Source organism: Nannizzia gypsea, genomic scaffold (genome assembly GCF_000150975.2).
Source record: "Nannizzia gypsea CBS 118893 supercont1.1 genomic scaffold, whole genome shotgun sequence".
NCBI classification, from domain to species: domain Eukaryota; kingdom Fungi; phylum Ascomycota; class Eurotiomycetes; order Onygenales; family Arthrodermataceae; genus Nannizzia; species Nannizzia gypsea.
The window spans coordinates 793,631-816,922 of record NW_003345201.1 but is presented as its reverse complement, the minus strand read 5'-3'; the positions used below and the strand labels follow the sequence as shown (position 1 = coordinate 816,922).

General features: G+C 46.5%; 9 protein-coding genes across 9 annotated transcripts; 4 read left to right on the top strand and 5 right to left on the bottom strand.

The window, feature by feature from the left end:
• Positions 1 to 251: 251 nt before the first annotated feature.
• On the top strand, positions 252 to 6,712 carry MGYG_00294 (HEAT repeat protein; the record flags this gene model as incomplete). The annotated part of the gene is made up of 6 exons (XM_003176157.1): positions 252 to 2,687; positions 2,741 to 3,103; positions 3,160 to 4,440; positions 4,498 to 4,729; positions 4,782 to 5,083; positions 5,147 to 6,712. The coding sequence occupies 6 exons, from the start codon at positions 252 to 254 to the stop codon at positions 6,710 to 6,712; spliced, it is 6,180 nt and encodes a 2,059-aa protein (XP_003176205.1).
• Positions 6,713 to 7,093: 381 nt separating this feature from the next.
• Positions 7,094 to 8,400, bottom strand: MGYG_08888 (hypothetical protein; the record flags this gene model as incomplete). Its single annotated transcript, XM_003176156.1, has 2 exons — positions 7,094 to 7,230; positions 7,287 to 8,400. 2 exons carry the CDS (start codon positions 8,398 to 8,400, stop codon positions 7,094 to 7,096), a joined length of 1,251 nt encoding a protein of 416 aa, XP_003176204.1.
• A 174-nt stretch (positions 8,401 to 8,574) lies between these two features.
• MGYG_08887 (hypothetical protein) lies at positions 8,575 to 11,025 on the bottom strand (the record flags this gene model as incomplete). The annotated part of the gene is made up of 3 exons (XM_003176155.1): positions 8,575 to 10,568; positions 10,623 to 10,801; positions 10,883 to 11,025. The coding sequence occupies 3 exons, from the start codon at positions 11,023 to 11,025 to the stop codon at positions 8,575 to 8,577; spliced, it is 2,316 nt and encodes a 771-aa protein (XP_003176203.1).
• Positions 11,026 to 11,388: 363 nt separating this feature from the next.
• MGYG_00292 (cell division cycle protein 123) lies at positions 11,389 to 12,734 on the top strand (the record flags this gene model as incomplete). The annotated part of the gene is made up of 2 exons (XM_003176154.1): positions 11,389 to 11,498; positions 11,558 to 12,734. The coding sequence occupies 2 exons, from the start codon at positions 11,389 to 11,391 to the stop codon at positions 12,732 to 12,734; spliced, it is 1,287 nt and encodes a 428-aa protein (XP_003176202.1).
• A 169-nt stretch (positions 12,735 to 12,903) lies between these two features.
• On the bottom strand, positions 12,904 to 13,797 carry MGYG_00291 (3,2-trans-enoyl-CoA isomerase; the record flags this gene model as incomplete). Its single annotated transcript, XM_003176153.1, has 2 exons — positions 12,904 to 13,540; positions 13,604 to 13,797. 2 exons carry the CDS (start codon positions 13,795 to 13,797, stop codon positions 12,904 to 12,906), a joined length of 831 nt encoding a protein of 276 aa, XP_003176201.1.
• Positions 13,798 to 14,700: 903 nt separating this feature from the next.
• Positions 14,701 to 15,497, bottom strand: MGYG_00290 (hypothetical protein; the record flags this gene model as incomplete). Its single annotated transcript, XM_003176152.1, has 2 exons — positions 14,701 to 15,132; positions 15,195 to 15,497. The coding sequence occupies 2 exons, from the start codon at positions 15,495 to 15,497 to the stop codon at positions 14,701 to 14,703; spliced, it is 735 nt and encodes a 244-aa protein (XP_003176200.1).
• Positions 15,498 to 16,231: 734 nt separating this feature from the next.
• Positions 16,232 to 17,282, top strand: MGYG_00289 (66S preribosome component MAK16; the record flags this gene model as incomplete). The annotated part of the gene is made up of 2 exons (XM_003176151.1): positions 16,232 to 16,293; positions 16,355 to 17,282. The coding sequence occupies 2 exons, from the start codon at positions 16,232 to 16,234 to the stop codon at positions 17,280 to 17,282; spliced, it is 990 nt and encodes a 329-aa protein (XP_003176199.1).
• Positions 17,283 to 17,847: 565 nt separating this feature from the next.
• MGYG_00288 (hypothetical protein) lies at positions 17,848 to 18,621 on the top strand (the record flags this gene model as incomplete). The annotated part of the gene is made up of 1 exon (XM_003176150.1): positions 17,848 to 18,621. The coding sequence occupies one exon, from the start codon at positions 17,848 to 17,850 to the stop codon at positions 18,619 to 18,621; it is 774 nt and encodes a 257-aa protein (XP_003176198.1).
• A 669-nt stretch (positions 18,622 to 19,290) lies between these two features.
• On the bottom strand, positions 19,291 to 23,163 carry MGYG_00287 (phospholipid-transporting ATPase 1; the record flags this gene model as incomplete). The annotated part of the gene is made up of 2 exons (XM_003176149.1): positions 19,291 to 21,272; positions 21,330 to 23,163. The coding sequence occupies 2 exons, from the start codon at positions 23,161 to 23,163 to the stop codon at positions 19,291 to 19,293; spliced, it is 3,816 nt and encodes a 1,271-aa protein (XP_003176197.1).
• Between the last annotated feature and the right edge of the window lie 129 nt (positions 23,164 to 23,292).

Below are 23,292 nucleotides of genomic sequence, written 5' to 3'. Positions count from 1 at the left end.
GAAGCTCCTGGGAAGCAATTGATATAGTTATTTCACAGAAGACGCAGTAGTAGCAATGATAATATAAATGGAAGAGGTAGAAACGGCTTGAAGCTCCCGTTTGGCCTTGACAGCTTAAAAAACGGCTTAAAGTTGACCCGTGCCGTCTAGATCTCGCAGCCCTCCAACGACGTGGAGGAGAAGAAGCACCGCAACGCAAACAATAAAGGACGAGCAGACAAAGGAGATAGCATGCCGCGAATCGAGACATAATGTCTTCCTCCGAAGCTGCTGCTGCCCGGCCCTCCAGCGGCAACGGCGCTGTCCAGCCGCGCGCCGAGCTCGACGTCTCGAAGCTTCATGCGCTCCCCTCCGAGCAGCAGGACCTCTACCTCCTTACCTACACCTCAGACCTCGTCCAGTATACGGTGACGCTGGACAAGGAGACGCTATGCGCACAGCAGAATTTTATTAAGCAGGAACTATTTAAAATCCTCCGCCTGGTGTCTCCAGTGCCAACTCGGGTCATTCGAAATGGCATTGGCCGCTGCTTCAGTGCCGTGTTTTCCAAGGGGAATAGAGCGACTCTTTTTGATACCGTCACCGAGCTGATAGGGATTCTTAATGCCGGTAAGAACGAAGTGGATTTGAAGACGAAGTTTGCTGCTGTGGTGGCCTTAGGGGATATATTTGCCGCTGCGGGTGACGGCGCGGTGGGACTGTCCAGTGCCGTGTGCTCAGCTATCCTCAAGGCCCTAAAGTTAGCGCAGAACAACGCAGGGCTACGATATTGTGTGTTCGTTTCTTTGAAAAAAGTGGTAGCAGGAATTGGATCGCCAATTGATGAGGCTACGGCTCGCGATATATGGAAATATGCTCGAAATGCGGCCCTCAGTGACAAGGCATACAATGTCCAAGTTGGATCATGCGTGTGCCTTCAGGAGCTAGTCAAGTCAACGCCATATTTTAGGAATAGCAATGATTATGAGCACTTGAAGACCACTCTATGGAAAGTCATGGATAGCTCTGTTGCCTCGGTGAGGCATGGAGCGGCAGGTTGTCTTGCAACTTTCTTGGTGAAAGCTCACTCCAGCATGCCTACCTTGAGTAGGAAGCCTACCGCTCTTCGGACAAAAAAGCCATTGAAAAGACAGCCTACGGATCCCGTGGATGGCGATATTATAGAGAGGACCCAATCTCCATCAGGCCGCAAAGCTGACAGCTCGCTATCTTTTAAGATGGAGGACCTTCTAGCACAACTTTCAAGCCATTATTGTAAATCATCAACAGGGAATCGTGCCAGAGCCGCAATTGCAGTTTGCTACGAACTCCTTCTCAAGGAATTTGGTGGGCAGGTAGTCGAGGACTATTATACGGAGATTGCGGACCACTTACTCGTCACTCTTTTGAACCACCAAACTGTGGCATATAGTCGATATCGCCTCCTTTTAACTCGGAAATTTGTGAAACATATCCTGGAAGACGTACTAGGGCGAGAAATGTTACGTGAAAGCAGTCAGTTGACTGCGGTCAAATGGATTTCCAATAACATCCTCAAAGACTATCCCCAAGTGGTCCCGGAGCGTCGAGAGCCCAGCAAATATACTCTCATAAGTGCTGTCAGTGCGCTCTCTTCTCTTATCGAATCCCTGGGGTCTGCTGCAGCAACTGTTGCCGAAACATGCCGTGAAGCGTTGCTCCAAAGTCTTCAACATCCAAGCTTCAGCGTCCAAGTTCATATTGCACATTGCATGCGTAATTTTGTCGTGGCATGCCCTCAGCAACTTCTCTCATGCGTGACAATATGCATGAACAGTTTAACTAGGGAACTCGGTCAATTGTCGTCAATCCGCATGTCCGCGTCTCGCTGTCTGGGCTACGCACATGCTCTCTCCGCTATGTTAAGCACATCCCGACTTCAGCCCCTATACGGATCCGTTGACGTTTATGCCAAAGTCTTATCACAAGCTACTGACCTTCTCAAGACAAGTGGTGATTCGGAGCTTCGAGTTGCCAGCACTCAAATACAGGTCGCCTGGATTCTAATCGGCGGCTTGATGCCATTAGGACCGAATTTTACAAAGATACATCTCTCGCAGCTTCTTTTGCTATGGAAAAATGCCTTGTCGCCAATAGCAAAGGAAACCCTTGCCAAGCGCGGCCCTCTGGAAATGAGCTTTCTAGCCCACGTCAAAGAATGTGCATTGAGCTCGATACTGGTCTTCTTGGAATATAATAGTAAACTTGTCACCTTGGATGGATTGAAGAGGATTGCCATGATGCTTCAGGGCACTGTATCGTTCTTGGAGCACCTCCCTAAGTTGAAATCTGTCGAAGATATTTCCCAAAGATTATCCCCATCACTTCAACTTGCAGACTATGCAACATTGGTTCGACGGCGAGTTCTACAATGTTTTACCAAGTTAGTCAACTTAAGCCATCTTAACCCTATGGATAATCTTCCTCTTTCTGGCATCTTAGGTCTAGCGATTTCCTGTTTTGCCGACCCAGATGTCATCTCCGCGAACCCCTTAGAGACATCTATTGCTGCTTCCACTGCAAATTTCGATACCTTATGGGATCTAGACGATAATTTCGGGTTTGGTGTTACGGGCTTTGTTCGCAAATTTATGCCCGGTGAACCAAAACCTGGTCCTTTCGCTAACACGAGCGTAACCGAAGCCACTGGCCATCCAATTGACTCTTGTGTAAGTTCTTTTTTTGTGAGTATAATGGACTATATATTTACTGACGTTGACAGTTGACCACGCCGATGTGCCATGCAAGGGAACATGATTCCATATTGCTTTACTATGCCAAAAATCTTAATGCAGATTATCTTCCTGACCCTCCTCCAACCGAAGTTGTCAATTCCGCCATTGAGTTATTCTCTGTTACTCTCCCATTACAGAACCCAAAGGTCCAGGAAAGCAGTGTTGAGCAAATTGCAACAATGCTGTCATCACATAGTCTCAATCGAAACCCTGGCCGCAAAGCAGCCATGACCGCCAATATTGCTATTGCTCTCTTATATACACTTCGGGTTTCCGTAAACGAAACTCCGTATCTCCCTGGGAACTTGAAACATGTTGCAGTTGAAAAGCTTTTCCAGGAGCTGATACAGGTATGTGACTTCTCAGTTATATCCGTATTCAAGGCATAGGACTTATAACGCATTAGAATTTCATAATAAGCCCTGATTATATCATCCGAAAAATCGGATTTGAAGGACTTGGCCGTTTATGCAACAGCTCCGGGAATGCATATACAAACTCGGAAATAAATAGACTTGTTGATGTCATTGTTGAAAATCGTGATCCGCATGCCCGTGCTGGATGTGCAGCTGCGCTAGGCTCCATACATGCTCAAGTAGGGGGGATGGCAGCAGGGTTCCATTTGAAGACTATTGTTGGTGTCCTAATGTCACTATGCAATGATCCTCACCCTGTTGTTCATTTCTGGGCTTTAGATGGCTTGGTTCGTGTGATAGACTCCGCAGGCCTAACCTTTTCAGCCTACGTATCTGGAGCATTCGGAATGCTGGCTCGTCTATATGTTGCAGATACCCATAACCATGAAGCACCAACTGTCGGAACATCAAACTTTGAAGCTGAATTCTCGACACCGTTAGCAATTGGTCGGTGCGTTGATGCTCTCGTTAATGTAGTTGGACCAGACCTCAGAGATGTTACAAAAACGAGAGATCTGGTGTTCACTATAGTCAAAGAGTTTCAGCTGGAACGCGATGCTCCTCTAATAAATGTGAGCTCTCAGTGTCTTGACCACCTGTCGCTGTATGCACCACAATATATGGATTTCTCAGGCTACGTGCAATGGCTTCAAAAGGAGTTGGCCTCAACAGACAAACAGGTGAAACAAGCTGCAGTTTATGGCCTTAGCAATCTTATGAAAAGAGATGCCAATCGTGTTTTACAGACTGCATCGTCAACTTTTGAAGATGAACTATGGATCGCAATCGATAACGACCCAGGAAATCAACTTCTCAGGGATATTATTGTAAACTGGCTTCAGCAGACCGGACTAACAAATACAAAAATGTGGATCGAGAGGTGCCAAAAGGTCCTAACGAAAACCAGGTCCAAACGTGATGAAGCCTCCTCGCCTCCCCCTGTCACTACTGCTGCCCCCAGTGCTGATCTCCCCGATGAAGAAGTTGCTGGGTTTGCTACGGCTGTTGCCGGAGAGAGCAGAGAAGCCAATGATACATCCACCGGTGGACAAGAGCTACTCAAATGGCAGACTCGGAACTTCGTCGTTGGGTGTCTTAGTGAACTTCTGACGATGGTTCAGGGTGAGATCTTACCGGACCAGACTATCCCAGCTGAAGCTGCATTGCAGGAAAAAGTCGGGGATATCGTTCGGATGGCATTTTCTGCTTCTACAGCAAATGTTATTGACCTACGAATCTGGGGGCTGAAGATTTTGGACCAAGTTCTTAAGGTGGGTTCTCAGTTTGCCATAAGGGGTTCATCGCATCGCTAATTTGATTGGTGTTAGTTATTTGGGCGAACCCCTGACCCCGACTTTGCTGAAGCATCTCTGCTTGAGCAGTATCAAGCCCAGATTGCATCTGCATTAACCCCTGCGTTTGCTGCAGATTCATCTCCAGAGCTTGTTTCTGAGGCTATCAACGTTTGTGCTACGTTCGTCGGAACCGGAATAGTCACTAGTGTTGAAAGAATGGGCCGCATCTTCAAGCTTCTTGTTGTTGGACTTGAGAACTTTGCTAGTAAGTTTTATTCTAGCCCACATTGTATATCAAAGGCTAATAAAGTCAATAGATAAGCCGGACATGACGGAGATCGGAGATCTCAAAGGCCTCAACTCCAACGCGCGAGTTATGGCAAAACTAGCCTTGTATTCCGCATGGGCGCGACTGCAAATTTCTAGCAGTGAACAGGCATATCTTGTAGATATAGTATCCCCGTACACGGCTATGCTAACTCCACTCTGGCTCTCCTCCCTTCAGGAGTTTGCACGCTTAAGATTTGAGCCGGAGATATCTAGTACCATGGGATCCGTCAGTTTATCGGACAGTCCAGATGATATATATTCAGCTCTTAACCGAGAGATTCTACTCAAGGTACATATTCCGTATCCATGACAAACCAATTTCCACACGTTTCTAACATTGTGCTCCGTTTAGTTCTACCAAGATTCTTGGTTGAATTTCGTTGATGCTATTGCCAGTCTCGTTGAGAAAGACAGCGATTTTGTGTTCGATGCCCTAAACGGAAAACAGGATCTTCAAAGAACTGAAAGCAACAAGGGTGTCCCAATTCAAAGCGGCGAAATAAAAGCCAAAGGCAATCAGATCAACTACCGCGACGAACCGGTTGCCTTCTTTTTTGTCCTCTTTGGACTGGCATTTGACGCTTTGGTTAGCCACAGCTGTACGCCAGCCCAAACGCTCGATATCCTTCAGGCTCTGCAAAAAATACTACATCCTTCTGTTGCCGGCAACGCAGTTTACCAGGAGACCATCTTCTCGGAAACCATTGACACTTTGAACAGGATGGTAATGACAGAAAACTTATCCATACAATCTGTCATAGTCCAGATTGTTCGAAGTCTCTCCCTTCATCATCCATCTGCAACACGAGATAGCTCATCCACAGAGCACCTATCGGATGATATTGAACAGTTGTTTGAGCTAACACGCAATATCATACTTGTTATTGCAGGTGTACTACCGAATCTTGGGGAGTCATCGCCGAAATCCCGATCCGAAGCATCTGAAGAATCAATATCCCTAATTCAGCATTCTCTCTCTTCTTTGGTGGATATTACGTCCGTGTTTCCATCCATTATTCGGGACGATCTACATACTTGCATAATGCACATATTCACCACAGTTTTCGCTACCGGTAGTTGCCAGGCAGAAATAGTTCCTAAAATTCTCCCAATCTTCAAACGCTTCCTTCAAAAGCTCTGTCATCCGAACGAACCTCAAAATCAAGAGCCAACTCCCCAGGGACCGGAGGCTTTAAGTGTTAGTCGCCAAGTCCGAGGTTGTTTGGCACGGTTCTTGGGTATACTTGCTGTTGCACAACGACGAGAATCAGACACTTCTCTTCCTTGTGCCAAAAATACTCTACTTGGTATTACGATTCTCCTGACAAGTGCCGGTTCTGTAATTCAACCCCAAGACCCATTGATATCTCAAGCAATGCAAGAGTTACTTGATTGTTTGCAGGATCTAGGACTTGGAACCGTTGCGGCTGGCTGTGTCCGCTCCCTCCTTTTAAACCCCGGCATCCGCTCCGCTACCGACGACATGATAGCTCGCACAATCTTCCCTAGGCTCCTAGCGTTTGTGACAGAGACGCCAATGGGGAATAATAATGAACCCCCAATTGACCCGGAGAACATGAAATCCAATATCACCCAAGCTCTGGTGTCTTTCGTGGGATCACCGGGAATTGCGAAAACTGCCATTCCCGCTGCAATGGCATTATTGATTCCAGCCCTTCTGGCGCGCGCTAAACGCGAAGGGGCCAGCGTCTATCAGGAGACTGCAACGAGGCTATTAGAGCTTGCGAAGGTAGATCAAACGGCTTTCAGGGGCTTTGCTACCAATATGGAGCAAGAGTCAAAGGGTCTCTTGGAGGAGATCCTGAAGACGGTTGGACAAAAAGAAGATGCCAATAAACGACACGATCAGGGTCACGAGAGAAACGCACCGACTATCGCCTTACGCATGGATTTTTAGGAGGGTTCGTTTCATTAAATGAGTCGCCCTGACGGCTTTACGTCGCAGCCTGGCTTTCTCTCTTATTCATGTGAAAACTTGCGAGAAGAATCAAAAGAAAAAAAAAATAGATTATTCTTAAGCTTGGATCATACTTCATTAGACAATACAAATTTACTTCTAATGTTCTACATTTTCTCCTCATATATATTTACAAGGAATGTTCTTCTTCTGATAGGATAAGAAATGATGAAAAATACCCTACAGCAGGATGGCTAATACTCTATCAACATCGTCAAAGCCAGTTCAAAGGCTTTTCTTGGATAGCCTAAAATGTCTCAATATTTATTAAGTAGATTAGATGCAGGCAGTATTCCCCGTACTTTATTAGATTGTAAACGATTACTGCTTGGTGACTTGAACAATGTCACCGATGGCAACTTCTTCGGATTCTGCCGCGGCTTTCTTTGCAGCTTTCTCTGCAGCTTCGCGTTGTTGAACCTTATAAGATTGGTACCTTAAAGCAAGAATAATCATACCTAGAGCTGGTTAGCTACGCCTTCATACAATAAAACAAGAGTTGGGGGATCCTCACTGGCACTAGTGGCAACTGCAATAACGGCTCTCCGAGTTAGAACCCAACGAAGACCCTCTACTTCGCTTTTCCCGTCACTGTTGAGAGATACGGTAATTTGATAGTTGAGCTCTTGGATTGCTGTGTCAATTGACCGTTGAAGTTCCCTAGTCGAAATTTTCTGATTGTTGAACATCTCTTTTAGGTCATCCTTTAGCCCAGAAAGGTCTTGAGTCATGCGTTGGGTCAGAATGTCTAACTCATGCTGTATGAGAGCCCGTCGAGTTCGCTGCGATTGTATCTCAGTATTCCGAGACGACTGAATAGAGGTTTGAAGCTCCGAACATGCTGCTCGGAAAAGGTAAACCTCGTTCTCAAAATCAGACTTGGACATCAGCCTGTAACGGGTTGACTCAAGATTTACTGCCAGTAAACCGCGAATTGACTTGGCTATGGCGATCGATTGCTGCTCTGTAAAACCGCTTTTATTCAGGTCTCTCACCATTGTGTACGTGTCAAAGTGATGGACAAATGGGGCTGAATGCGGAGGTTTGTGGCTATTAGGATGGATATAGGGCTCCATAGCATTTGGTTGGGCTTGGTCCTGATCCTTTTGTGGCTCGCATTTCGACATTTTATAAATAGATCCCAAGTCACCCTGAGATGGGCCGTCGCCAGTGGACCCAATCTCGATTAAGCCAGGAGGCTCGGTTTGCTCAATGTTCCCATCAAAGACATTTTCCGACGCTGACCCAGCTGCCGCATCTTTGGTTTGATCTTTATCAGACGGTTGGGTATCACTTTCCGATGCGCTTCGTTTTGAGGGTGGTCCATTGTCATCTTCCACTTTATCGTCCTTTTCTGTCCCCCGGTCCAGTTCTCCTTTTGATGATACGTTGTTTTGGCTAGATTCCGACCGTGTGTTAGACGCTTCAGATGAAGGTCCTCGCGGCTCAACAGCCGGCCCATATCGTTTTTGGAAGCGTGTGTCTTGCTCACATGCGCGACTGGAATGAAGCCCCGCGGAATGGGTTCGCTGGGCCGGGAAACGTATAGATCGATAAGTAGTAGGTTCACAAGCTCGGACGGACCGTAGGAGATTCGGGTAGAGAAAAGGGAGTCGTTGGTGTGCCATTTTAGCATTGCGGCGAAGTAAACATTGTTCGACGGAGTAATAATGGAAGATGAATTAAAAAAAGCCGAAACAGCAAGCTCCGAAAAACGGCAGTCACGTGATGATCCCAAAATTCGGCCCCTTTTCCGTTGAATGGAACATATTAAATTGTTGATTATATGTGTCTTCTAGTTATCAATAGCCCAACAGCCCAAAGAGAAGCCGTGTTCGCTCCCAATATGCAACCGACTTTGTCCTGAGAGTTTCTATCTTTTCTTTCTCCAACTGCAAAGCTTCGGTAAGGGCGGTCAAGGCGGAATTTTCTAGAGTTAGAGAGTGAGGTGTCGTCACATTATCCAAATACATCAGGTCAAATATGAGTTGTAATTTATAGTCCCGCTGAGAAGGCGAATCCGCTTCACATTTAGGCTGTTGCTCTTGTTCAGTCACTCCATTTTCAGAAGAGGTAGCCTTTGAATCAACCATTTCTTGCGCGAGCTTGCCTTCAAGAAGTGCGTTGATTGATTTCTGAAATTCCACTTTCAAGACAGATAGTGCACTGGGATTCCAGAGGTCTGGGCCTAGGCCATCCATTGAAAGTTCAAGTTTCCGTAGCAGTTTGAAGGTAGCTGGAGATGGCTGAACTGGGAGCTCGGGATTGCCCTCCCATAAAGTCCTACCAGGGCACCTGGGAGAGCTTTTGTACGGCATCAACTTCGTTATTTGAGTAGATAGCTGGGACACAACACCAGTTGCGATAATGGCATGTAATTCGGGTACCATTTCCTGGGCAAAGTGGATTTGCTTTTCTTCCAGGAGCCTGTCTGGGATCTTATTTCGAATCTCTCGAATCATGCGCAGAAGAAAGACGGCTTTCAAAACCTTGTGTGATTCGGAGGATACGTCGAGCACACCAGCTAAAATGGCTTGGAGTTCACTGAATCCTTTCTCCAATGACTTTTGGTGTTCTTCTTCAAGAAGCACTGGATCATCTTCTGTTAAGCATCCGTTTATATGGTCAATGACATCTTCATCGCTATCATCTTCAGCAATATCCTCCCAGTTATTGCTTTTCATTCCACGAATTAAAGAAGCCCTAGTTTCGACAGCCCCTAGCCAGCTCTGGTACAAATCCAATAATCTTAGAGAGTCTGTTCCTCTACCTAGGGCTCTATTGACAACCTCGCTCTTGAGGCTCTTGGCGCCTTCGGAAAAGTCAACTGACGAAAGTTTCGGATCCCATAATGAAGACCTGTACTTGTCACCTTCTTCTGTTGAAAGACTCATTATAACCGATGTAATTTCTTTTCCAATAGTAGCTAGTCCTTCGGATTGGCCTTGGAGAATCAAAATTAGTTGGTGGTTTATGATATCTTGTAGACCTTCTAATATTTCAATATTTGAATGGGTTGGAGTCGAAGACTGAACCAGCAGCCACGACTCAAGTAGCTCTTTTCGCAAATTCAAGATATCCTCAAAATCCTTAAAGGCTGTTAGCTTTAGTTTTGCTTGCGAGGAGAATATCTTGAATGTGTTCTTAGACCAGCTTTTTAGCTGGGTACTTCTTTCTGACTTGGGTATTTCCTCATACTTAATCCATGGAGTAAAATGCTGAATGTCCGCCACGATCCAGGGCTTCAAGACATCTATGTTGAGCTCGCCTAAGCGCAAAATTTCAGGGTCTGCGAGAAGAGGCTGAGTCGTTAATTTCTCCAGTGCCACTGCTAAAGGGCCGCCGAGCAGGTGATCCGTCTGCCGTAAAGTCTGCAAGTACAGTTTTAAGGCAAGAAGGACACCATCTTTCTGCGGGCCTTCGGTTATTTGTTCCCCAATTGCGCTTTTTCGTACATCGCAGAAATGGCGTATAGCGTCATTAGACGAGGAACTGGTGGCCAAACAAAATGCAGACAATGCCTGTATAAGCCTGTCGGTGGTAATATTTGCAAGAGACAAGCGTAGCTTAACTCGGCTCAGCAACGTCGCCCTGAGGGAGGCTAAATTTTTCTTTAAATTATCCACAAAAGGGGGGGCATTTTCAGCCTGTGAAAGTGTCTTCAAGAGGAGTCTCGAAATGACTAGTAGCTTCGCAGCCAGAACCACAGAGCCACGCTCCCGTATTATTTTCACAATCAAGTTGGTACAGCTTCGTAGAAGACATAAGTGAGCATTGAGCTTGCGTTCTTCATTATCTGTTATGATGTTAGCCTAATCCCAGGTAGCCCGAAGATGGGTTCCATGCTCACTCTTCTCGCCGAACTTGGGGTCACTCTTATCTGATTCGCGGGGAAATTCACTCCTCCTCGTTATTGTTCGAGGATTGCATCGCCTACCAATATTGGACAATGTCGACTCGACCTGCTGAATATCTGTGTTCATGTCCACTATTGTTTGCGCAGTTTCAAGAAGATCCCGGTATTTGACTCTTTATGTATAGCAATATATTAGCAGGCATTCATTTCGCATTATAAGACAGGAAATTTTTGGTTACAGCGCTCAGACATACCCGACAAGGGACCTTAGTTTGTCCCTATTGCCTTCAGCGTCTCTGCGGAGCTCCTGCTCCATTCGCCGTACTGTAGGAATAGGGTACTTAAACGCATCTTCCCACGAATTAAGAGTAATCGCATCTGGAGTATCCACAGCCATGGTTGCGGCCTGCACCAACAACCTCTGCTCAAATGCTTCGTTTTCGTTTCCAGCTTCGTTGTCAACTTCCCGATAAACAGATCGGCTAAGCAGCAAGTTATCGTCACATGATAACTAGTTAGTTAGCCACTAAAGTTAGGCGCGACAAGGCTTAACTAACTAACTCTTCAGGCGCTAATTGGTTAAACGAGTCATTAAACGCGACTTCCTTCTATGCGTCATAAGGAGAACGGGGGAAAGATGTCATCATAATCTCTCTCCCTCCTCTTTTATCATTTTGTGAGTCTACAGAATTTTATATCCTTCACGATTTTACCTGCAGAAGAATAAAAAGAAGAGATACCTTTGCCGGGCGATTTTATCATGGCTAGTCCAACTGAGCGATGTTCCCCGCCAAAAGAAAATTTAACGACTTTCCCCCCAATCACTCGATCACATATCCTGAATTGCTCATACCATGCATGGTATTCTCTGTAAGGAAGCGCTACATACCAACGATCTATAAATTAGCAGAATTAATTATATGTGATAGATATCGGTCCGTCTCTCCAAAGGCACGACTTATTCCTCTGAGTGAATCATTCATCAACTATATCCGTGCAGATGGGATTGTTCTTCCTCCAGATGAGACAAGCCTAGAGGTATCAGATGATGATAGTTGGACGTTTTCCGCGTCTAATGGGGACAGTAACTCAGAGAAAGGTGGCTCTGATGAGGATGAGGACGAGCCCTATGATCCCTCGCGAGAGTGGCCGGAGGTGCATGCCGAAGTAATAGCAAAAATAAGAGAGCTGGGAGGTCAAGTTTCACCTAAATTGAACTGGAGTGCACCTCGAGACGCAAAATGGATACTTGCGACCAATGATATGCAATGCAGAACGGCTAATGATGTCTACTTGCTCCTCAAGAGCAGCAACTTCATGAACCATGATCTTGACCATGCATTTGATGACTGCGTGATTGAGTCAAACCAAGGACAAGATAATACGCCTACCACATCAAGCCAGCCGTCTATTCCGTATCATCTTGTGCTACGCAAATATTTTAACGTTAACACATCACTGGAGTTTCGGTGCTTTGTCCGCCACAGGCAACTAATATGCCTTTGCCAGCGGGATCTGACCTACTATGACTTTCTATCTGGAATGCGGAACCAGTTACTAAGGGTGATTCAATCCTTCTTTGATGAAGTGCTTCGAGATACATTCCCTGATCCAGATTTTGTGTTTGACGTCTATGTCCCGCCGCCACACAACAAGGTCTGGCTAATCGATATAAACCCCTTTGCTCCCAAGACAGATCCCCTTCTCTTTTCGTGGCGGCAAATACTTAAGATTGGCCAGGAAGTAGAACAAAATATCAATGGCCAGGTCAAAGGGGTTGAAGAACAGGTCATTAGGCTCAAAATTAGCGACCAGAACGTATCATCTGCCGCTGAGATATCCTCAATGCTGGCCGAGGACGAGAATGACGAGTCAGATATTGAGGAAGTGGTTTCCGAATTACCACTATTCCTTCTGCTATCAGGAGGGAACCCAGCCGGAACCAACATGAATGCCGCCCCATATTCCGCACATAAACTTCCAAAGGATGTGGTAGATGCATCAAAAAGTGGTCCTGGCGGGATGGGAGAGTTTCTCACCCAGTGGAGGGACATACTTGAGGGAAGGATACAACTGGATACCGGTGATAGCGAGGATGATAACTAAATAAAAAGGGGAGACAGAATATTGTACCGTTGTGTTTCTTACAAGTTGCAAACGCAGTAATTTATGTACATCATTGATAACTGGGCTCTAAATCAGGGATAAAATGCTAAACAGAAAATAATTATGAGTCAGGATGCCGCCCAAAAAATCGTTCTAGGGTGAAATCAGTCTATAGTTTGTGCTTCTTCTGTCCAGAGGCAAGCTTCATAAATTCAGCTTGGGGAATACCGGAAACAAAACGGTCTAACCCCCCGAATACCTCGAGGACATTCTGTCTGTCCAGTATATCTCTATCTGGGGCATTAATCAGTGCCTTGATCTTCAGCATGCTGTCCTGGTTCAGATGAGTACCCAGAGTCATCTCAATTTCGTGTAGAACCATCTTGAGAAATGCATCTGAGTCATCCTCTTTTCCGCTTGCCGGAGTGAAAATCTTATTGACGAAGCCTGCTTGCAACAGTTCCTCGGGCGAAATACGTTTGCTCATGATAAGAGCTTCCTTCGCCTTAGCTAGGCCCATCCGCCTGACGAACGCATGGCTAGAACCTCCCTCTGTAACCAAGCCGATAGAAGAGAAGGGAGTGAGGATGTAGGCATGAGGAGTAGCATATATAAAGTCTCCAAAAGCGACCAAGGCAGCGGAAAGCCCAACAGCAGGCCCGTTAAGAGCAACAACTAGGATCTTTGGGTGCGTGTAAAAAGTATGTGTCAGATCGATGTTATTAGCAACGAAGCCCTCAACAATATCCCGACGTCCGTCTACGTTACCGTCCTTTTCCGGCACGCTTCGCAGGACGTCTGCACCGCTTTTCAGGGTTAGCCGTTGAAATCTTTGGAGCAATATATCGTCTTTGCCTATGGGAGCTTACGCCGAGAAGAACCTTCCAACCCCCGTAAGTACGGTGATATATATGTCATCCCTCTCCGCAACCTCTCTCATCTTCTTTCCGAGGAGGTAATAATGCACACCGGTCAAGGCATTGAGCTTCGCGGGTCGGTTCAGGGTAATGATAGCCACGCGGTCCTGGTAGGTGACCGTCACTTCGTCCAGAGGGTACGACATTTTGAATCGAGGAGCCGATAAGTTCGACGGGCGTGGACGGGCGGGGGATATATCAACCGGAGCTTCCAGAGGATATATTTCGTGGCGTATTGTCGGTCTGCTGGTTATCCAACACACATGGGAGGTGTTATACTAAGAATCGTCGTAGGAGTAAGGTTGAACTAGTCACTGCCGGGCAACAAGAGAGAAGCAGAGATCGCATGGCAAGGCGGAGCAGTGAAATCACTCCGCTTCAGCCCCCTGCAAACTAACTGGAGCCACGAAGACGAAGGCGGCTCCATCTCGTTTCGTGGTTGGAAAGCTGGTGAAGTTGAGGAAGAGCCGAAGTTGAGTGCGCGACCTCGGCATCTCGAGCGAAAAACAGCCGGGGCATCGGTGGCACGTTGCTTTTTTCAGTCTGCATAGTTGACAGCGACTTTGACAATGATATACACTGCAGGTCTCAGATCGCCTCATGCATAAAAGAAGCTCTTGGTTATACAAAGGAGATGCAGCACAATGCTTTGAAGCGGCTTGCTCGAGGTTGTTGTTATCACTCGCGGGTTACTCTGGAAGCCTAATTACCCTGAGCGATGCCTGGTTTGAAGCGCGTGAAAGTCATGAAAGACAATATGCATTATCTATACGACCTATAGAGCCAGAAGGATAAAATCACATCGCTCCATGATGGTAACAATAACAAACCTGACATGCAATGCTCCGATATGCCATCGGCGTGAGACGTGCTTCTGCTATCTGTACAGGGAAAAAGTGGCAAAGTGACATGCGAGGTATGAAGGCCTGTTCATCCACGCCATCGAGGTTTATCAAAGGATAATGACATACAGTTTCCAAGGCTTCCGCCATATGCTGATTTATTAATGGACCGAAAGGTAAAAAAAAAAAAGCCAAAAAGAAAAAGACTCAAGTAGGCCCTGTAATGATGATCCTGGGGATGTCGAATTTCGGATGAGGAGTTGGAGCTGCTTCGTCATTGTCATCATTCTCATCCGGATCTGGTATGAAATCTGGAATGCAGGTAGCAATATACGTGACCATCGATCCAACATAGCCTGATCCTTTCCAGTAGCCTTCATTGCAGGAGCTGGTCTCCGAGTGCTGCAAGAGGTCACACATTCGGCGAAAAGGCTTTTGGCATCCATGGCAGAAGAAGATGTAATCCTTTTCAGGTTTAAAGGACCGAACAAAGTTCGCAGCAAGCTCTAGTATATCATCAGGCCCTACTCCCGAGGGACAATTTCCAGATTCGAGATGATTGAACATTGCAGAGAGGGTAGAGAAGTCTTGGGGACAACAATAACAGGAGACTCCGCGTGGTCTATGCCTGAATGCATGCTATAATATATTTAACAAAACATTAGTTTCTATTTACTATAAACTTAGTCTCATAGACATACCCCATTCAGCTCATGCGCGTTTGGAAAGTAATCACCACAGGCAACACAGAGGTAGTGTTTACAGGTGTTGTGCTGGCGCAATCCGATAGCTGAGGGCGCAAACCAGTTGCAAGGTTCACAGTAGAAATGATGATCCTCTAGATGTTTCTGTAGGCTGGTAAAGGTCTCAAAGTCCTGGTGGTTCCCACACAAATGGCAGGCATTATGATTTATAGAGTATCCAACATGCGCGCGGTAATACTTAGGCAGAGAAAACCTAATATTACATCGCGCGCAGAAGATTTCCTTGCCAGTCTGGTTCATAGTCTCTGGCCAACAGCTAGCAGGGTATCAAGCCTTCTAAAGGAAGTAGAAAGAGATCTAGTGTTAGAGAGATATAGAGAAAAGACTTCAATTATACTCTATAGCTAGTAGTATAATGTGAGATGGCAGATTCTAGGTATTTCTGAGCTGGTAAAGAGGGAGGCTGTTCAATATCACAAGAACAGCGCGTTTGGTAAGGAGCTAAGAACAAGAGAGCTTTGCTATTTGAAAAGAGGGAAAAGAAGAGAAGTAAGAAGTAAAAGATCCTTAAGAGAGGGAGACAAGGCTAGTGGCAGCAAATATTAGTAAAAATTTCCACTAGCCAGAGATGTTTTCCATAGCTTTCAAATCCTCCAATCCTTACCCTGAAGGAAAGTTGATAGCCCAAGGCGTTGTAGTGTTGCAGAGTACAACAACGCCCGAGTATGCTATGATATTCGGCCATGTCTTGATATTTCATCAACATCAAAACACATTTTGGACTGTGTATCAAGGTATCTTTTTTCTTTTCTACCCGTGAATAAGTAAATATTCAATTTGATATTGTTGATTATTTCTCTTTCTTCCTTTTCTGCTGTTTTGATAGGCCATGTCACGTGATATGAGGCAAACTTAAAAGTTAAATATTTTTTAATCAAAATCAAAATCAGCGAAGAAGAAAAGAAAGAGAAGTTCGAGTTCTTCTACTATATTCACCGGACTGAGGCCCGTTCCTGAGCCTTTAGCTTATCAAGATGTCGTCGGATGAAATTGTCTGGCAGGTAATCAACCAGCAGTTTTGCTCATACAAGCTCAAGTATGTATATATCCTCGTCCTTCGCGTTGTCGAGATTTTATCTAACAGTTTGTGAATACAGAACCGACAAAGGCCAGAATTTCTGTCGTAATGAATACAATGTCACTGGGTTCTGCAACCGTCAGTCATGTCCTCTAGCAAACTCTCGGTACGCGACCGTTCGATCAGACCCCAGCACGGGTGCAATGTACCTCTACATGAAAACGGTAGAACGATCTCATATGCCCAATAAATGGTGGGAGAAGATCCGGTTATCTTCGAATTACGCAAAGGCTCTCAGCCAGCTGGATGAACGATTGATCTACTGGCCTAAGTTTTTGATTCACAAGTGCAAACAACGACTTACTCGACTCACTCAAGTCAGCATACGGATGAGAAAGCTTGCCAAAGAGGAAGAGCGTCTGGGTGAAAAGCTAGTTCCGAAGCTTGCTCCCAAGATAAGGAGACGAGAGGAGACGAGGGAACGAAAAGCAGAGGCTGCCGCAAAACTTGAGCGGGCAATTGAAAGGGAGCTTATCGAGCGATTGAGGAGCGGCGCATATGGTGAACAGCCTCTCAATGTGCAGGAAAATATATGGAAGAAGGTTCTTAAGGGCTTAGAGAGGCAAGGAGATGGCGAACGGGACGAGGATCTCGACGAGGGGATTGAGGAAGAGCTGGATGAGGAAGAGGAGGGCGTGGGAGAAGTTGAGTATGTCAGTGACATCGATGAGGATGAAGATATGGAGGATTTGGAAGACTGGCTTGGTGATGAGAGTGATGAAGCGGACAGTGATGAGGAGGATGACGACGACGAGGACGACGATGACGATGACGAAGAAGGGTCTGGCAGCGACGAGGCCAGCGAAGAGGAAGACCAGAAGAAGAAGCGTGCCGCCGCTCTCAAGCGCAAACGATCTTCAGCGCCTTCGCGGCCGCGCAAGAAGGGTGCGCACGTCGAGATTGAGTACGAGACAGAAGGGCCAGCGAGAGAGTCACTGTTTGCATGAACACGTCCTCAACAAGCCAGAAAAAAAGTGTTTTCTTCCATTTGTTCAATTTTCTATCGGTGCCAAAATTCGGTTGGAGTTTGGGATCTACTTGGGCGAACGGCTCCGTCGCGACGACCTTTTTCTTTATGTACAGGGCTAATAAATGTTCCAGTCTCGATTGATGGATTGAAATGCATAGGAGCTTGAACTGCTTCTTTAGATAATCACATTGAATCTTTGCCGTGCAACCATATAAATATTGAATAAAGGCCCCTATGTAGAACCAATATGGACATGTGACTTAGTAGGAACCTTTGGAACTAGGGGGGTGATCTTCTTTTGGGTGTTGAAGACTTTCAACTATCTTCCCACTCCAGCGTTTCATATTAAAACATCCAACTAGCGAGACCTTTAAAGGGGGTACGGGGGTTTTATTAAGACTCGGCTTCGTTCCTCTTCGAACTTGATTTCTGGTCCTTCGCGCCGTTCTTCTCTTGAGCCGAGCAGACAGCTGCCAACCCTCTAGCCAACCCCTCGCCCGCCTCCATACGACAAACCCTTCTTCGCTGGTGCTGGTTTCACCATGACGTCCTACTTCTCATCCATAACCTCGATATCCAACCTCAGTACCCGCTTCACCTCCCTTCGGCGTGCTATTTCCGCAGACGAGACAGACGACCCCGAAAACGAGGATCTCTCACATATCTCCAACGTGCTACGGGCGTACTACAACGAAAAAGGCCGCAGATTGCCGCCTTGGTTACCCCCAGATAAGAAATCGGCATACAACGCTCCCGTTGTTGCGACCTCTCAGGCATCTTTCCAGGGCTATGGTGGCACGCCGACTCAGCCAGGCGGCCGTGGTGGCCTAGGGGATCTGTGGGACGACTCAGGGCGATCGCAACCGCCGCAGCAAGCTACAGGGAGCCTCCGTTCCGGTCGAGGCCAGAATAACCTGACAAGCCAGAAAAATGCACTACCACCGTCCTTAAAACCCGCTCCAAACCATCTACCTCACCGTCCTGCAGCTGGCTTGAGGATCCAAAGTAATGGATACGACCATGATCCTTCACCTCACGCTGGAGGCCGCTCTCAGACCACTGGTGGCGCCAGACCGTTACCTAGTCAGCGTGCTGGCTCATACCAAACTTCTGGTGCACAATCGTCACGCCCGGAAGGGATGGATCGAACATTATCCGGGGCTTCGGCGCAGGATAGGCTTCGTGCGCGGTTGCACGGTGGAAGTAGCAAATCGTCTTTCGGCTCCAGCAAGTCATTTGATTCTACTTCTGCCTTGAGTGACGGCGGAGGCTATTCCAGACATCAAGCACCAGGCCAGAGTGGTGGTTATCGATAAGTTCGGACTTACTAGCATAAAATTGGAGGAAGAGATAAAGAGAAAGGAGAGAGGAGTGCATCAAGGCTCACACATACCCAACTATTTTCCTCAGCGAGCCCTGGCGTTTTTTTGGTCGGCATCATAACTACTACATTATTCCCATTTCTCATTATTGACACGACAATCATTAACAGAGTGATTATCTGCTAACCCAGCCTCTCTTCTTGCTCGTCTCCGCCATGCCTCTGTACATATCATCTTAACACGCAAGTATTAATATTCTTGCAAGCGTGTATAGTTCTGCCCATTCACTGTATTCTCTATATTAAATATTTAATTATCAGCTATTTTCATGTAAACAGTAGCTTGGCGTTAGAAAATGCAGAGTTGCCAGCTGAATTAATAGTCTATGCAGTATTGATCATGAGAATGCGGACGTAAATGAATCTACAAATTTACCATACGAACACCCATGCTTGGTATAATACACCAAAAGGAAGCACCAGTCCAGATCACGAAAGGTAGTATATAAAATAAAAAATGCCGGCCCAAATCCATAACCGCAGAAAAGGAGTACCAAGGGAGTATCAAAGGATAAAAGGATTGCAAGTCTTGAACAAAAAGGAGAACGTAGAATGTAGTTGAGAGAATAGATGTTGGGTAAAATATAAGAGTATGGAGGGACATTCATCCCCGGACTTTGCGATAGCTTGGCGGGCTCCAGGTACGGCTTATCAACTTCACGGCCCAAACCGGTATAAGTGAAACAGCGCAAATAGCAACAACTTTCCATGCCCATCCCCATGTAACAACATATGCAAGATCGTAATAGTCTCCAAGGAAGGGGACAGTGGCACCGTAGACTATGGCGGTGCCTACAATACACATTATCATGACGGGATGCCATGTGGTAATAGCCACGGCTACCATGATAAGTTCATTCAACACTAGAGCAGTAAATGAGACGCTGACGAGCCGGGGGCCAGCAATTTCGCCAACGAGAATTTGTGCAAGGCCCTCTATGACCGCACCCTGGTAGACGGAGACGAGAACCCAGGTGAAGAACGATTTGTAGCTAAGACTTTTTCCAGACTTCAGCTCTTTATACAACTCGGGATATAGATTTGCTAGGCCTTCATCAACATCACGGTCTAGAACAAGTGAAAACACAGGAGCGTTGGTATAGATTGTCGCGTAGCCCACTAGTAGCCAGTTTATAAACAGGCCCTTGGGATCAAAGCGGCTTGCAATGCTGAACATAGTCTGACACGCACTTATGATCAAACCGCGGTGCATGACGAATTGAGCCAGCTTGGCAGACCTCTTGTAAGAGTTACGGCCGTGCCAGAATAGAAGCTTCGTGAGGTGGTGGAAGTGTGTAATACTGAAATCAGCAGCAAGAGAAGCTTGTCTCCCTTCTTTCCCGACGATTCCAATCCCAACATCTGCAGCTTGGATCATAGACACATCATTACCGCCATCTCCTATGCAGCAAATGCGCTTCTTGGTGTGCTGTCGGATCAAAGTCGCTATTTCGGCCTTTTGCATCGGAGAACAGCGGCAGGCAATGACCGCAGGAAGGCGTACGGCAAGGGTTATAAACGGTATCCGGAATTGAGAAAGCATAAGGCCAAGAGACTCCCCGTCAATTAGGAGGCATGATTCGGTTTTATTGCGAAGGAAATCCAAGGCGTCGTTTGCAGCATCTGCATCTTTCAATTTCGTGACTGTATTGATAACTTGACCACGAGAGACAAGTTTGGAGGAAACAGCAACACAACGGGCCGTTTCAACCTTATCTCCAGTAAGCATCCAGATCTTGATTCCGGCATTCCTAAGCAGTTCCAGTGAGGGTTTCACATCCTTCTGTAGCTTGTCTTCGACACCAGTGACACCTAACAACTCGAGATCCCGTTCTAGGTACTCTCGAGCCACACTTGTCATTAGGCTGTCTCTATCGTTAAGAGACATAGAAGCTTCTTTGTAACTCTTGGAGAATTCACCATAGTGTTCAGAGGTAAGCTTCTTTCTGCCCACTACCAATGTTCGTAAGCCTTCTCGTGCCATGTTTGCAGTCTCTTCGTCGAGCCAGTCATTTGCCGATACAATAGATGACATCACAGTATCAGCTCCTTTCTGAAAAAACCAGATTTCGTTTTGTAGTTGCGTTGGGCCACTCTGATACTGATCTGCTGAAAATTGAACTATGATCCCCATACGCTTGCTTTCAGATGTAAACGGGAAGATATCCAAAATCTTGGCTTTGATCGATATGCCGGAGCCACCAACAGTGAGAATGATGGATTGTCTGTCCCGATGAGACAGTTTGAGTCCAACTTCCTCCGTATATTTAACAATGGCAATTTCGTCCGGGGATGAAGCTTGGTAAGTTGTCACTATTTCACCGTTTTCTTCTTCTTTTGTTGGCGTGACATTGTGGCAGAGTGCAAGGGCGAGAATCAAGTCCCTGACACGGGAACTGATTTCACGCCTTGTCCTGGTTGCAGGCCCAGAACTTGTCTGTGCAGATGCACTGGTAAATGGTAACAATTCATTTCCACCTGCCGATGAAGAAGCTGAGAATCCCTGGCGAACAAAAGACGCAACTTCCTCCATTGCTTCATTAGCATATGACACTGTCCCAACATGAATCTTTTTCAGTTCCATCTCTATTAAAAGTTAGTTATCAATCAAGTCAGCCACATTAAAGAATAGCTTGGGCTTACCGTTTTGAGTCAGGGTACCCGTTTTATCGGATAGAAGATATTCGATTCTTCCGAGATCCTCAGGTATTGTACTTGTTCGTACAATTGTTCCTGGTATTCCCTTATCCCTCTCGATAAACCGCCCATAAACCGTTTTGGCCATGTCAAGGTTGACACGCAAGCTCATTGGAATGATGGTAGAGAAAAGAATAAGGTAGATCATAATGGCAATATACCACTCTTTATCATTGGTTGGTTCGAATCCTTCCAGCGCCACCAGCGTAACCGACAGTGTCAAAGTGAGAACACAAAGAATCTTTGTCAGGCTGTTTATTTCGTGTTCAAGCAGCCCAACCTTTGAGCGGGATGCGGAAGTTGACAAAGCAGACCTTGTTTGTGACCCGGTGTAGATAACAGCTGCGTAGGTAATGGTATTCGAGGCAAGCACGGTGTTTGCCCAAGCAGCGTTATCGATACTAAGCGGAGCCGATTGGGTTGGTGATGAATATCCATCCTGCTTCCCACCCTGTTCAACCGCTGGATCATATGGTTCTGACGGTGGCTGTGCAAGTTCAATTTTCCCAACAAACTCATTGACATTCTTTGCAGGGGAGCTGGCTGTTATACGTATTCTATTAAGCTCCGCGAGGGCTAGGCTCTGGGTGAGGGGTGATGCCAGGCGCAATTTCCAATCTGTTTCACCATCTAATTGATCTGTTCTGATAAATGTCTCCGCAGAACCAGCTGCGTCTGACGGTATATCACCTCTATTAGCCTCTGAAGCACCGTGTTCCTGGCTGGTATCATAAGGCACGGAGTACTCGGCATCACTTTCGGGGTTAGACGATGAATCTGTCGGTAAAGATTTCAGGATAATGACGTCTGCCGGGAGACGTCGGTCCTTCCCAACCTTCAAAATGTCACCAACTTTGAGATCCTTAGACTTCTTGGTAATTTCAATAGGTTCCGGCCAATTGGGAGTTTGACCTTTGGACGAGGCGAGGCCTGGGGTTCGAAAGGATGATCGTTCGAAGGATATTACATTGTATTCCTCGGAGTTTGCTTCTGCGTCTCTTCGACGCCGAGAGATGTCATCCAGGGCCTCTTTGCTGAGAGAAATGAACACGACGAAGGAAAGTGGAGCAATGTAAGAGGATATATAGCCAATGCGCAGAATGGGAATAGTTTGGGACAAAGCCACGAGTAGAAAATAAATATTGAAGAAGAAAGAAAACTCATTATATAGAGTACGCGGGAGGAAACTCCAGGGGGTATATTTAGCGTTTGACACAACGTTAGGCGGATATCGAGATTTCTGGCCCTGGCCGACTAATATTTCGCGGGGAGGTATTGTGTTGGCAGTTTTGTTAGATCCAGGGCGCTTGAGACGGTCAAGTAACCCTCCTGTCGTCATTGCACCACGGTTGCCGAACATTGGAAGACCAAGCATGGACCGTAAACCTGAACGAGTTTGGCCAGATGACTCTCGAGACAGCGGTCGCCGTTCGCCAGTTGTAAGAAGAGGTGAATCGTCATCGGCGGAACTTATTGTTGCACGAGAGAGCCGGGGCTCTTCATGCTCATGGTCGTAAAGCAGGCCGTCCAGATCATCCTCTTCTCCGCTTTGCCTTATATCCCGTTCCCAAGGTCGTTTCTGTGTCTTCTGCCGTAACTTCTTCAGGGGTACCGCAGGGCTATACCAACGTGAACCATCCGAAGGCCTCCGGTGCCTGTCATGGTCACTAAATCTAGGACTTGAGTGTACCCCAAGCTCCTCCAGCTCTAAATCGTCATCATCGTCCGTGGACCCTATTGACCGCCGATCGGAGTGAATTGCATAAGAGTTTGTAGGCATCGTGAGAGAAATCCACCACTAAAGAGAGGTTAACGCAGTAGAAGCGCAATGTACTCCGTAATGATATGAAAAGGAAGGACTGTAAGACAGCGTCCGGGGTTGCTCTCCCGATAGCATCCTTATCCTAGG